Here is a 13,597-nt window from a genome sequence, read left to right on the forward strand (position 1 = left end):
CTCAAATGACTGCTCATAAAAACTTCTGATTTTTACTGTCCACTTCAAGTATTATTATGTTATTAATGTTTCTGTTTTTATCTATTTTAGATTATATCCAATGCCCATATTGCCAGAGGAGATTCAATGAAAATGCAGCTGATAGACATATAAATTTCTGTAAAGAACAAGCAGCACGTATTAGTAATAAAGGCAAATTTTCTACTGATACCAAAGGAAAACCGAGTTCTCGGACACAGGTGATATGCTCAATTTTAATTTTTCTACAAATAAAAAATGGCTCTTTCAAAATCTAGTTTTTTGCTTATGCTTTACAGGTCCTTAAACTACAGTTGTCTGCTTTTATAAAACACACACATATATATATATGTATGTAAACTTTCTAAAAACTTTTATGTTGAGTGGAAGAACTTACGTATTTTTTGTCTATGCTGATATATATCAGGAATATTTTCTTCCATTCTGTGACTTGGTTATTCATTTTCTTTAAAGGTATCTTTTGTAGAGCAAAAGTATTAAAATTCGATCTAGTCCACTTTATTATTCTTTTATGATAATTGTTTTTTGTGTTGTATAAAGAAAACTTGCCTATGCCAGGGTTGCAGAGAGTTGCCTTTAAGTTTCTAGAAGTTTATAGTTTTATCTCTTATATTTATATCTATGAATCATTTCACACAGATATTTGTGTATATTGTGATATAAGGGGCAATTGTTAATTTTTTTCTATGTAGATATTATAGTCTTTCAGCATCATTTGTCGAAAAGACTTCAAATTGCCAATAAATTGCCTAGGTATCTTGGTTAAAAATCACTTGCGTATGTTTCTGTGGGTTCATTTCAGGACATACTGTTCTATTCCATTGATTCATATGTCCTTTAATCAGTACCAAACTGTTGCTACACTGAATATAATACCTTAAGTCTTAATTTCCTACTTGAATTACTTTCAAAAATTGCTTTGGTTATTCTAGGTTTATATTTATAGATAAATTTTACAATTGACTTCTTGTCTATAAGAAACAACTGTAGTCAATTTGTAGAACTGACATTTTAGCAATATCGAACAGTACAATTCATGAACTTGTTACATTTTCTGCTTATTTGGGTGTTCTTTAATTTATTTTAGCAGTGTTTTGTAGTTTTTAATATATAGGTCATACACATATTTGTTAAATCTTTCCCTTAGTATGTCATATATTTGGATACTCTTAGGAATGGAATCATATTTTATTTTAGCTTTAGTTTTTTAGTGTTTGTTTAGATTGATAGTTATAAAACTGTGTGTTTTTGTTGTTGTTTTTTTGAGACACAGACTCAAGTTCTCACCGTGGGTAGAGTGCTGTGGCATCATAGCTCACAGCAACCTCCAACTCTTGGGCTTAAGAGATCCTCTTGCCTCAGTTTTTCTATTTTTAGTAGAGACGGAGTCTCACTACACTTTTGCTCGAGAGCGTCTCGAACTTGTGAGCTCAAGCAATCCACCCACCTTGGCCTACCACTGTGTTAGGATTATAGGTGTCAGCTACTGCGACTGGCCAAAACTGTGGGTTTTTATATATTAGTTTTCTACCCTATTTTGCTAAATTCATTTATTAATTATAATAACCTTATAGATTTCTGGGATTTTTCGGTCTATGCAATCATGTAGCTTGTAAATAAGGTCAGTTTTACTTCTCTTCAGTCTTTATGACTGTCATTTCTTTTGGTGATTTGTTGCCTTGTCTAGAATTTTCTTTGCAATATTTAATAGAAGTGATGAAAGTGGACATCCTTGCTTTGTTTCCATTCTTAGGTGAAAAAGTTCAGTTGTTGACTATTGAGTATGATGTTATCTGTGAGTATCTATGTTGTTTGTCAGGCTGAGAAAGTTTTCTTCTAGTTAGTAATCCCTGGGAGTTTTTTGTTTGTTTGTTTTTTCTAAACTACTAATGGGTTTTGAATTTATTGAATCTTCATTTTTATGTATTAACACAATAATATACTTATTATCCCTTGTTTTAATAATATGATGTATTGCATTGATTTTCACATGTAAGCCAATTTTCTATTCTATTAACAAATTCATTTAATTATGAATTAGTGTCGTTTTAATATATATTGATATATGGTTGGATTTTCCATATGTGTTCATAGGAGATATTTTGGCTAGTTTTGGTGTCAGGGCAATACTGGCCTCATAATGGGTTTGCACTTATTTTCTCCTGTTTTCTCAAAGAGTATTTGCACTATTGGTATTATTCCTTTTTTATATATTTGTTAGAATGCATCATTGAAGGCACTTAAACATGGAATTTTCTTTTTTCTAAGATTTTTGACTGTAGTATCAATTTCTAGCAGATATGAAGTGGTACAGATTTTCTGTTGCTTCTTGGCATGAGTTAGGGCAATTGGCATCTTTCAAGTAATTTCTCTCTTTGTAAATTATGTGTGGTTTAATTTATTGATCTGAAGGTATTATCCTTTAATGCCTATAAAATTTTCAGTGATATTCTTTTTAATCCCTGCTACTGGTATTTCTGTCTTTTGTTTTGTTCTCAGTGATCAGTTTTTTTTTCTTTATCAGTTTACTTAGAGTTCATCAATTTTATTACATCCTTTCAAAGAAATGGCTTTTGGTTCCATTGCTCTAACTCACAAATGTTAATGTTAATAAACATTATTATCATTCAATTCAAAGTATTTTCTAATTTGTGGTTTCTTCTTTTACTCATGTTTATTTCAAAGTGAATCATTTACTTCCAGAGGAGGCTTTTCTGGATGTTTTATTGTTTATTTTAATTTAATTTTGTTGTGGTCTGGAAACATATTTGGTAAGATTTCCATCTTATTGAGTTTTTTTATTGACTAGAATATGGTCTTTTTTGGTGAATGTTGCATATAATTTGAAAAAAAAAAGTTTGTAATTGTTGGGTTTTGAATTTTGTAACAGTTAAGTTAAAATGGCTGACCTTTCATGTCTTCACTGAATTTTTGTCTAGATATTCCATCAGTACTGTAAATTTGTATTTAAAAAAAATGTTTGCTATAGGAATAACAATGCATTTTTAACTTATCCCTTTCTATGGGTATTTTCAATGACTTTTCACCAATCTTAGTTATATTGTTGTATGTGTCTATGTATGTAACTATACAAATATTATAAAGCTATTAGTATTTTTGATGTGTATTGTTAAACTTATTGCTTTTTATTTATTTTAAATTATAAATTGACAGGTTATAGCTGAATAAAGTGAAGTTGATGTTATGGTTTATGAATACAATGTGGAATAATTAAATCAAGTTAATTAACATATCCATTACCTCAAATCCTTATCATTTTTTTGTGGTGAGAACAATGAAATTTATTTTCTTAGATATTTTTAAATGTACAATATGTTATTATTTACTATATTCACCATGGCTGTACAATTTATCTCAAAGTAAAAAAATAATAAAACTATTCCTCCTGTCTGATTGAGGAGTCTACCAGTTGAACATCATCTCCCATTTCCCTTATACCCCCAGCCTCTGGTAACTTTCATTCTATTCTCTGCTTCTTTGAACTACAGTGGTTTAGATTTTACATTTAAGTGAGAACATATCATATTTGTATCTTTGTGCCTGGCTTATTTCACTTAGCATAATATTCTCTAATTCTATCCATATAATTGGTTCTTGTTTTTTTCTTGAAGACTGCAGCTGCTAAGTCTAACACCTGTGAACCTTTTGAGTTATTTTCTGTTGGCGATAGTTTTTGCTGAATGTAGATTATACATTCCAGTTTCTGTGATGGTAATGTTTGGTTGAAAACTGGACATAGTAGCTAATATATTACATCAATTCTTGTATTTATTATGTTCTTCTGCAAAGTTTTATTTCTTTACTCTTTTGGAGGAGGAAGATTAATAGGAATTTAGACTGAGAGCACATAGCTGTGAATTTTCCAGGGCTTACAACCTCTTAAAATCATTTTTTTAAAAATCCCCTTGTTGCAATTGTTATCTATAGGAGGATTCTGTAGACTCTGCACTCCTCTATCATTGAGTTTGTAACTTGATTTTGTGTTTGTAACTTCGTGAAGTTGGCTATTTTTCTTATATCCTATTTCTTTCTTTCTTTCTTTCTTTTTTTTTTTTTTTCGTAGAGACAGAGTCTCACTGTACCGCCCTCTGTAGAGTGCCGTGACGTCACACGGCTCACAGCAACCTCTAACTCTTGGGCTTACGCAATTCTCTTGCCTCAGCCTCCCGAGTAGCTGGGACTACAGGCGCCCGCCACAACGCCTGGCTATTTTTTTGTTGTAGTTCGGCCGGGGCTGGGTTTGAACCCGCCACCCTCAGCATATGGGGCCGGCGCCCTACTCACTGAGTCACAGGCGCCACCCTATATCCTATTTCTTATAGTTTCCAATTTCCTGTTAATATTTTCATAGTTATCTTTTATTTTTTAAGTGTAGTGAGCATAATTTTTTTGTAATGTGTTCAATAATTAATTATCAGGTGACTTTTATGAATGTATGCCTATTGTCTTTTTTCCTTCTCATTTATGGTTCCTTATGTTCTTCTTTCCATAATAATTATTGACCTTTGCTATTGCTACTTGTTGCCCTTAAAAAATTATTCATGATTATTATTCATGTGACATGCTGCCTTCTAGAGATTTGTACTTTTTCCTTTCGGGTATCTAAGAGTATTATCAGTCCGGAAATGTTTGAAATTGTTGACTTTAGTCTGCTTTCCCAGCTTAATAACATAGATTTATACATCAAATCCCTGTGGTAGCCAGGTTTTTATAATTAATACAATCTCACGAGGTTTGACTTGGCAATTCCTTGTTCTTTCATCTGACATTCAGTGCTTTAACAATAATTTTTTTATATTTTCCTGAGCATTTTTAGTTTTTAGTTGAAAGGTTGGTCTAAATAGTCTATTCCACCATTTAATCAGAAATGAATACTCTTCATGTTATTTAATCTTTTTCCAATTTCAGTAGATAGTCTTCATAAATATAAATATTTGACTAAGGATTTGTTAGATTTGTGACCAGTATAAACAATACACACAAGAAACCTAACAAATAATATGTGTATGAATAAGTTCACATTCTGGATTTGAAGAGTTATAATGTTTCACTTAAAAATTGGTTTTAGACAGCTGTTCTATGTGGTCACCTACATCTTACATTTTATACTGATTATTGGTTATAAAATATGATTTTATTTTGAAAACTGGGCTTGAATATATTTTCATACAATATTCTAAGCAGTCTAGATACTGTATTGGGTTAAATCTCAAGCACACATGCAGATGTAGTTTGTCACAGAGTAAGTGTCAGGCTGCAACTGAGGTAGCATGAGATTTAAATTCCTGCTTTATTGTTAAGTTGGGACAAGTTTATTTCTATTGAAGCTAGTAATTGTTAAAATATTTTTGTATTCAGTGAACTGAGCAAAATTGGTCACAAAAAAGGGTAGTAAAATTCATAGTGATATCTGTCTGGATAGTAGAGAAAAAAATAAACAAGCGGAAATAGTGTTATGTCAGCCCATAGTGCATTCATCTAATATTCTCTGGTGAGGATAGTGAAGCTGCAGTTAGCTGTTTCTTTTTGCTTTGGAGAAATGCATAGGCAGCTATAGTAAAACTAGTAGAAATTATATGAATTTTTATCAGTGCAGTGCGGCTGAATTCTATGCATGAAATAAAAACTACATTCAGGAACAGATAAAAATCGTTACTTTTAAAAATACACCACCAAGTGAGCATCGTTAGGTGTTTCTAAGTTTTCCTAATGTTTGTTTGGTGTTTCAAACCTTATTGTAGAGGAAATTATTCCCATTAGATTTTTATTTATTTATTTTATGTGTGTGTGTGAGAACTGGAAAACGTTGCTCTGAATGTATTTGAGCAATGAAACATCTGAGTTTAACTTCTAGTACCCCAATTTTGAGAGGGAGCATATTTTGGGAAACTTTTCTCTGAGGTGATAAATTTTAATCAGTACTTTCTCAAAGTGGGAATTGGGTAGATAATAAAAAGATTGTTCATTTAAGGTGGTGTGCTGTTTTTTCATATTTTTAAACTGTGATATAATACACGTAAAATTTACTATCTTAACCACTTTTCATTGTACAACTTAAGATATTAACTACATGAATAATGGTATACAACCATCACCACCATCCATTTCCATAACTCTTTTCATCTTGTAAAACTGAAATTCTACACTCAGTAAATGTTAACTTTTGTCTTGATAGTTTGTAATTCATGTTGATAATATATCTTTTCATTATTTTAGTATAAGCCTCCTACACTTAAAAAGTCAAATTCTCCTGGAACCACATCTTCAGGATCTTCACGATTACCGCAACCAAGTGGCACTAACAAAACTGTTGTAGGTAATAAAATCCATAAAATAACTTGATTTGTTTTTAAAAACATGTTGGTAGAGAAGGAAATGAAGATAGTCGTCTGTTGGAATATTAAAATTAGATTTGTAATTAAGAAGAAATGTAGAAGGATAAATAATTATTTCTGGGTAAAAATAAAGTAATTTTCATTGGCTTCTAATTTGGATTTTTTTTTTTTTTTAGCTTAAATGTCTGTCCCTGTTGTGAATGATGTATCATCTATTCAGAATAGTTGACCATATTCTTTTCTTGATTCTTTGACTATAGTTTTTCCCCTTCCTCTTTAACTTAGCTTTTTATACCTTTCTGTACTTGACAATTGTTCTTAATAGACAAATATTTAATGATTTGAAGACATTACTGGCCAATGAAGTATACCTTTATCTGTACATAAATTAAAAGAGAGAAATTTAAAAATTAAAAATGAAGAAGGCTATATGTTGTTCTCAGTAAATGTCATTAAAAAAAAGTCATTTCCTACATTGATAACTTTTGACTTATAGGCAGAAAGAATTTTATAATACTAAAGCATTGTTTTCTTTGTCAGATGATCTTATTTATGTGATTTTTCTTTTTCAGAGTATTGTTAAAACTAATACCTTTTTTATTATAAGGTGTGCCTTCAGGTAAAGTATCCTCAGTTAGCAGCTCTGTGGGAAACAAATTGCAGACCTTATCTCCCTCTCATAAAGGGATAGCAGCCCCTCATGCAGGGTAAGTCTACACTGAATTTTATCTTTATTCACTGTATTATATATTCAAACTCATCAGATAAGAATAAGCAAGAATAAAGAACAAAAGCATTATTTGAGACTAGTATTAAAAAGTTCTCTTCAGCATAAATGTTGCAAAGCATCTACAGGTCATTTCTAAGTCTGGAGCATATAACTTAGAGATAAACTACAAGGACACCAGGTTGTCTGTTTCTGTTTGCCCACCACCTCCTTAACAAGTTAAATGAAGCTTTTGTGTAATTTGAAGTTAGGGAGTGAAGAGTAGCAGTTCAGCTCCAGACAGGTGCTAAATCTCCAGCTAGGACTTGGCGGGGACCTCAGGGAATCAGATCTCTAGGCCTTTTCAGCTAGCAGGGAAGAATTAACCCCTGCGTCTCTGCTGCTTTAGCAAGCAGGGAGGAATTAACCCCCGAGTCTCGCTTATAGCCGAGAATCGAATTTTCCCGTCTTAGGTTCTTGTACCACAAGGAGCACATATGAGACAAAGCTACCTTTTTGGGGTGCAGAAAACTGTACGCCTTCATATGGCATTCATTATTTCAGTCTATACAAATAATTCCGGATTGAGTAAAGGTGGAATTAAGACATCTAGTTATCTGTAACCAGGAATTTCTCTGCATCTGCTGAGATTACTAGATACTGTTATTTCAGTGATTTTTGATTGTTTGGAGTCTTATGTGTGTGTGTGTGTGTGTGTGTGTGTATATATATTTTTTTTTGGGGGGGGGATAGAGTCTCACTTTGTAACTTTGTCACGTTCAATAGAGTCCTGTGGAGTCATAGCTCATAGCAACCTCAAACTCTTGGGCTCAAGTGATTCTCTTGGCTCAGCTTTCTAAGTAGCTGGGACTATAGACTCCTACCACAACACACACCTATTTTTTAGAAAAGGGGTCTCATTCTTTCTCAGGCTGGTCTCAAACTCCTGAGCTTGGGGTATCTACCCGCCCCGGCCTCCCAAAGTGCTGAGATTACAGGCATGAGTCACCACTTCCGGCTAGTATATATAATTTTTACTGTGGCCCACTTTAATCATGCAGACCAATGATCTGTAATATATTAGAGTCACATCACAGAAAACTTTATTTTTACACTTAGAAAAATTCTTAGAAAAATTCTAGACAACCTGTGGGTTAACAATCACAGATATTTTAAAAACAAAAGATACCCCAGTGTAAAATTTTTTCTTTCTTCTGAAAGATGATTATCTTTAACCTAGGGAATTTTAGAAGTATGATTAAACACAGAGTTTTGAAATAAATATTGTCCCGTTTTAATTATGTAGTTGTACTTGAGAACTGTGTTTTCTTAATAGTTTATTAGCAGTTAAAATGGATGTTTTAACTAACAATTATCAATAGCTAAAATATTAGATTTCAGAGATTTACTTCTGTTCAGTAATTATCAAAAACATACAATTTGGAGACCAACTATAATAGATGTGGTAAAATTAGAAGAAAAGAATGCATGCGGAGAGCGTTTTCTAGCTAATTGAATTTGGTTTTTCTTTTTTTTTTCTTTTTTTGTAGAGACAGAGTCTCACTGTACCGCCCTTGGTAGAGTGCTGTGGCGTCACACGGCTCACAGCAACCTCTAACTCTTGGGCTTACGCCATTCTCTTGCCTCAGCCTCCCAAGCAGCTGGGACTACAGGTGCCCGCCACAACACCCGGCTATTTTTTTGTTGCAGGTTGGCCGGGGCTGGGTTTGAACCCGCCACCCTCGGCATATGGGGCCAGCGCCCTACTCACTGAGCCACAGGCGCTGCCCTGAATTTGGTTTTTCATTTATTTATTTTTTTTTTTTTTGCAATTTTTTTTTGGCCAGGGCTGGACTTGAACCCGCCACCTCTGGCATGTGGGGCCGGCGCCCTACTCCTTTGAGCCACAGGCGCCACCCCGAATTTGGTTTTTTATAACTACTTATATTAGAAATGTTAAGAAATAAATATCTTTTGTTTTTAGGTACATTTTTGTATGAGTGGGAACATGCTTTTTAAAATAAGTCAGTATTTTGATTTGTGGTAATGGAGCATTATTTAAATTTTCATGATCTTTGTAATCTTTTATTATCAATCTAGAAATGCCTAAAACCTAGAATTGCAGAACTTGGTTTATATGGATAGCAGTGATTGAAGCCATTGGATTAAGAAGCTAATTTTGCCATGCGGTTGAGATAACTAACTTTACTGGGGAGCATTGGTGAATTTAGGGTCAAAAATATGATACATTTCGAAACTTTGAATGTCTCAGAGCATCACAACTACAGAGGTGTACAAAAATACAAAATATCATCTGGTAATTTTTTTCTCAGTATTATTTCAGAAATCATCTTTTTATTATATCTCAATTTACTGTTCTTTCCATAGTCCTAAAAGATACTTTATAAGCCCAACTTACTTGCTAAGTGAATTTACTCTCTTGATTTCAACAAAGACCTTTCCTAGTCTCAAGTTTATTCAAATCAGGAATAGGTTGATATCTTTCCAAATATTTCTGAAAATATTCATTCAGCTATGAGTACTCTGAAAGTCTACAGAAGTTTTATACATATAAAATTTTTATTGTTATTAAGGTTTGTATGTTTTGGTTTTGATATACAGCCTAACAGCAAATTATGGCAGAACATAAATTTAAGTGAGTTAGACTAAGAATAGCATTACTAATTTTTAGCTGAAGGAACATTTGAATTTTGTGTGTGTGTGTGTATACGTGTATAAATTAAATTGAATTTTATAGTGTAAGTATTAATATATGGCATAAATAATTATTTGACCCTTTCCTTTAATTAGGTTTTAAAGTATGAAGATATTGGCATTTCTCTCATGTTTATATGTATACAATATTTCCTTTAGATAACTACCTTTAGAATTTTATTAAATTTTACACATCTCCTTTACCAAATTGAAGTTTGTTATGTCACATACAGTATTTGAGCATGTATCATATTAGTTTTTAAAATGTAGTTTAAATAAATCCAGATTTTAGTTTCAGTAACTCTTTTTCCTGATAAAGAAAACAAGGTCTTTTATTTTTTGTTCCCCAAACCACGGACGCCATTTGTAAGATAACTACTGTTTGGAACAAACATGCTCTAATAAAGTAAAATTAAAATTTAAAGAAAAATCTGATTAATTAAAATTCCAAATAATTGCATATTTTGTCATTTTTTACAAATTAAAAAATAGATTTTAATTTTAAATGTTTTAGAAATTATATATATTTATTTAATGAAGGCAATTTTTAAAAACTTTAAATTCTAAAATGCTTACTACATGTTGGCTACTGAAAGAACATAAATGTGTTTGTTCTAATAGTCTCTTATAAATCTATAAAGATGTACAAATTCTTTTTAGACACTAAACTCCGTAAGAACAAAGCATCAAATATTTCAATCTAGTACATGGTACACTATATCCCCGTAGTATAGCACAGTGTCTGACACGTGGTAGCTACTGAGGGTTTATAGAGAAAGCGAATGAGTGAAGAAATGAGAGAGAGAGCAAGCGTTTCTTAAAAACACTTAAAGTTAACAAGCAGTGATGTGTTATTCTATAGTCATTTTAAATAGTTTCTTTATTTTCTAATTTTCCCTGCTCTCAACTATGATTTCTTTATTTAAAACAGCGAATTATTTTACAAACCTGCAGTTCGAGCTGTTATCCTCTCTGGATGAAGATCCTTTTTATTGATAATTTTGGTTTTAAAAAATATGTATGTATTTAGAGAGAGAAAGAGAAGGAAAAAGAGAAAGCTTCAGATGATATAGTCCAATAACATTTTTACATGTGATTTTAAAGATTGCCATCCGTATTTTTTTACTTATGGTCATGTTTTACCTTTCTTTAGATGAATTTCAGAAATTAAGTCCTTTGTTGAAAAATCAGATGGGGTTACAAAATCAGACATTCAATTCTTTATTTTATATTTGGAATTTTAAAATGTGGGAACATCATAAATATAATGAAAAAAGAAAGCTGCTGTGAATTCAGGGTAGAGGCAAAGTTAGATTATTTGTGAATAACAACAGTTTTTAGTTCATTTAATACGAATAGCTTCAAGAATTTTCTTTGGAATTCCTGTCCTTGCTATGTTTCTTTACTGACCCTATTGCTCCACTGCTCCACTGTTTATGAATGTGGCATTGTTTGGAAGTACAGCGTAAGACTACATTCTCATCCTAATGATGGACTTTGTATGAACTCTCTGAGAATCCTTTTGGACATTACTTCTTACCCTGGCAGTCAGATAATTAAGGACTTGGGGTATGAATTTCAGATGAACCACAATAATGTCTTTAAAAAAATCTTTATATAGAGAAACAGACAGTAGCAATCTCCTTATGGGTGAACCTTTATATATTTTAATAGTAAGATGGACAAGTTAGGCCCTCCACTTCGAACTGGAAGACATGTGCAAAGGTTTTATAACAGTGATACAAAATCAGACAGTGCCATCCAAAGACATGAGTTATTACCCATTTGCAAGTAAATATTTATAACTTAGTTTGGTTACTGTCTTTTGAGATACTGGCTTAAAGGCTTTATGCAATGAAATACTGTAAATTTTACTTTCCTTTACTTAAAAAAAAAAATCTTAGTTTAATAATTTTTAAGCCAAAATATGCTAAATAATGTTCTAGATTTTAAAACATTCTGATTTTTGGTGAACATATTATCATCCTAAGTAAAATTTTTTAGATTATGCTTTTTATTCCTTTAAATATTAAAATTTTGGGAGGCTTCATTTATAATCGTATTTAATAATTTCTAATGTTTTTAGGGTAATTAAGTATTTTTAGTAGTTAAAAGTAGGAATTTGAGAAAAATTGTCCTGTATATTATATAATATTGCTAGATTATCACTTCACAAGCAGATGATTAATTTAATATTAAAAGCCCAGAAAAAAAATACCTTAGAACAGTCACCTAGGAATCTGTAGTCTTTTTGTTAGGTGGTCATAAATTCCATAAAACACAGTAAAGGATGACACTACCAGGCACTTCTCTCTTGGTTCTGGCCTGCTTCCTAAGAAGAGAGAGAGTGGTCACACAGTCGTTTCGAAACTCTACAGCAGGAGTCTTCAGGGTCTATTAATTTGGGCCTCTGTAGTCAAGCCCTTATTTAAGTGATGACATTTACTTACTAAAGTTCACAACTTTAGTAGTATCAAATAGTCAAACAGAGTTGACTTATTTTAAAAACTAATGCTTACTACAACAGTCTGCTTACCATATATATGAAAAGAATAAATTTAATCAGATGAACAATAATATGGGAGAAAGTCTTTAAGAAAGGAGAAAGATGGGAGAAGCCTTCAAGATACTAGCAGCAGCCCTGTGTTATTTTTAATCAGTGAGAAGTCCTACAAGGAAAATTTTGTGTCCTGAGCAATTTTTCTTTGTCCTTCTCCTACTATTAAAGCAGATGTCTATACCCTCTGAAGCAGATCTCAGTAAGATGGATGGAGTCCAATTCCAAAATAAAACTCTTTTTATTATTTGTTTGAGCTATACCAGGCAGATTCTAGATATAGAATGAGAGCAACACTTTTTAGATTCTGTCCAGGAAGAAAAATACATTAATTATGTGAGACTGAGGCAACATAATTTTAGTACTGGTCAATATAGACAGATCTTCCTACTTTCTTATGAATGGGTCTTATCTACCTCTTAGACGATATTACTAAAAATAAATGATAGGCATTTAATAATGGAAGCTATTAATGTTAAAATATTTTCATTTGAATGTAAACTTTTTGAACAGTTTTAAATTCTTGATATAAAATTATGTGTGTGTATTCATGAGCATGTTTGTGTCTGTGCATCTCAGGTACCTTTTATATGAAGGCAATGGGATTTCTTAAAGACTGTTTTAGAGTACTCGCTTTGGCAGCACATATACTAAAACTGGGATGATTCAGAAATCATCCTTTGGCCTCTGCAAATAGATGACACGCAAATTCGTGAAGCACTCCATTAAAAAAAAAAAAGAAGAAGACTATTTTAAAACCCTGTACCCCACACACACAGACACACACACAAAGTGTCCTTACTATTCCAATGCCATTCTTCGACAATGATTTTTTTAGTGACTGAATTCCTAACAGTTTTACAACATCCCTAGAAGGGCTACACAGAAGTAGAATCAAGTAGACCTCATGCATAGACTTGGAGTGACCATTTGAAGTAGTCCAGGGCATTCCATTCATGGTTGTTGACATTTAGAAATAATTTGAAGGAGTAACTACTCAAAACAACTTCTCTTTGAATGGTAGCTTTAGTATATTGAATATGAGATTTGTAATACAGCTTAAATTCAAGTTTAAGTATTATTCTGGCCACATAATAGTTTAGCGATTTACATAATCTCTGAACACAAGTTTCTTCAGTTTTAAAATAGGAATAATTATCTTCTGAGATTTTGGAGAAGTTATATAAAGCAAAGTATGTGTAGTACCTGGCTTCGTGTTTAACG

General features: G+C 32.1%; 1 protein-coding gene across 1 annotated transcript in view; it reads left to right on the plus strand.

The window, feature by feature from the left end:
• Nucleotides 1–13,597, plus strand: part of ZC2HC1A (zinc finger C2HC-type containing 1A) — a 45,985-nt gene that overhangs the window by 19,928 nt on the left and 12,460 nt on the right. The window contains exons 5-7 of the mRNA XM_053559435.1: nt 91–239; nt 6,277–6,376; nt 7,003–7,102. Of these exons, the coding sequence (XP_053415410.1) occupies nt 91–239; nt 6,277–6,376; nt 7,003–7,102 (349 nt within the window). The remainder of the gene's footprint in view (nt 1–90; nt 240–6,276; nt 6,377–7,002; nt 7,103–13,597) is intronic.

This window comes from Nycticebus coucang, chromosome 13 (genome assembly GCF_027406575.1).
Source record: "Nycticebus coucang isolate mNycCou1 chromosome 13, mNycCou1.pri, whole genome shotgun sequence".
In the NCBI taxonomy this organism is placed as follows: Eukaryota; Metazoa; Chordata; class Mammalia; order Primates; family Lorisidae; genus Nycticebus; species Nycticebus coucang.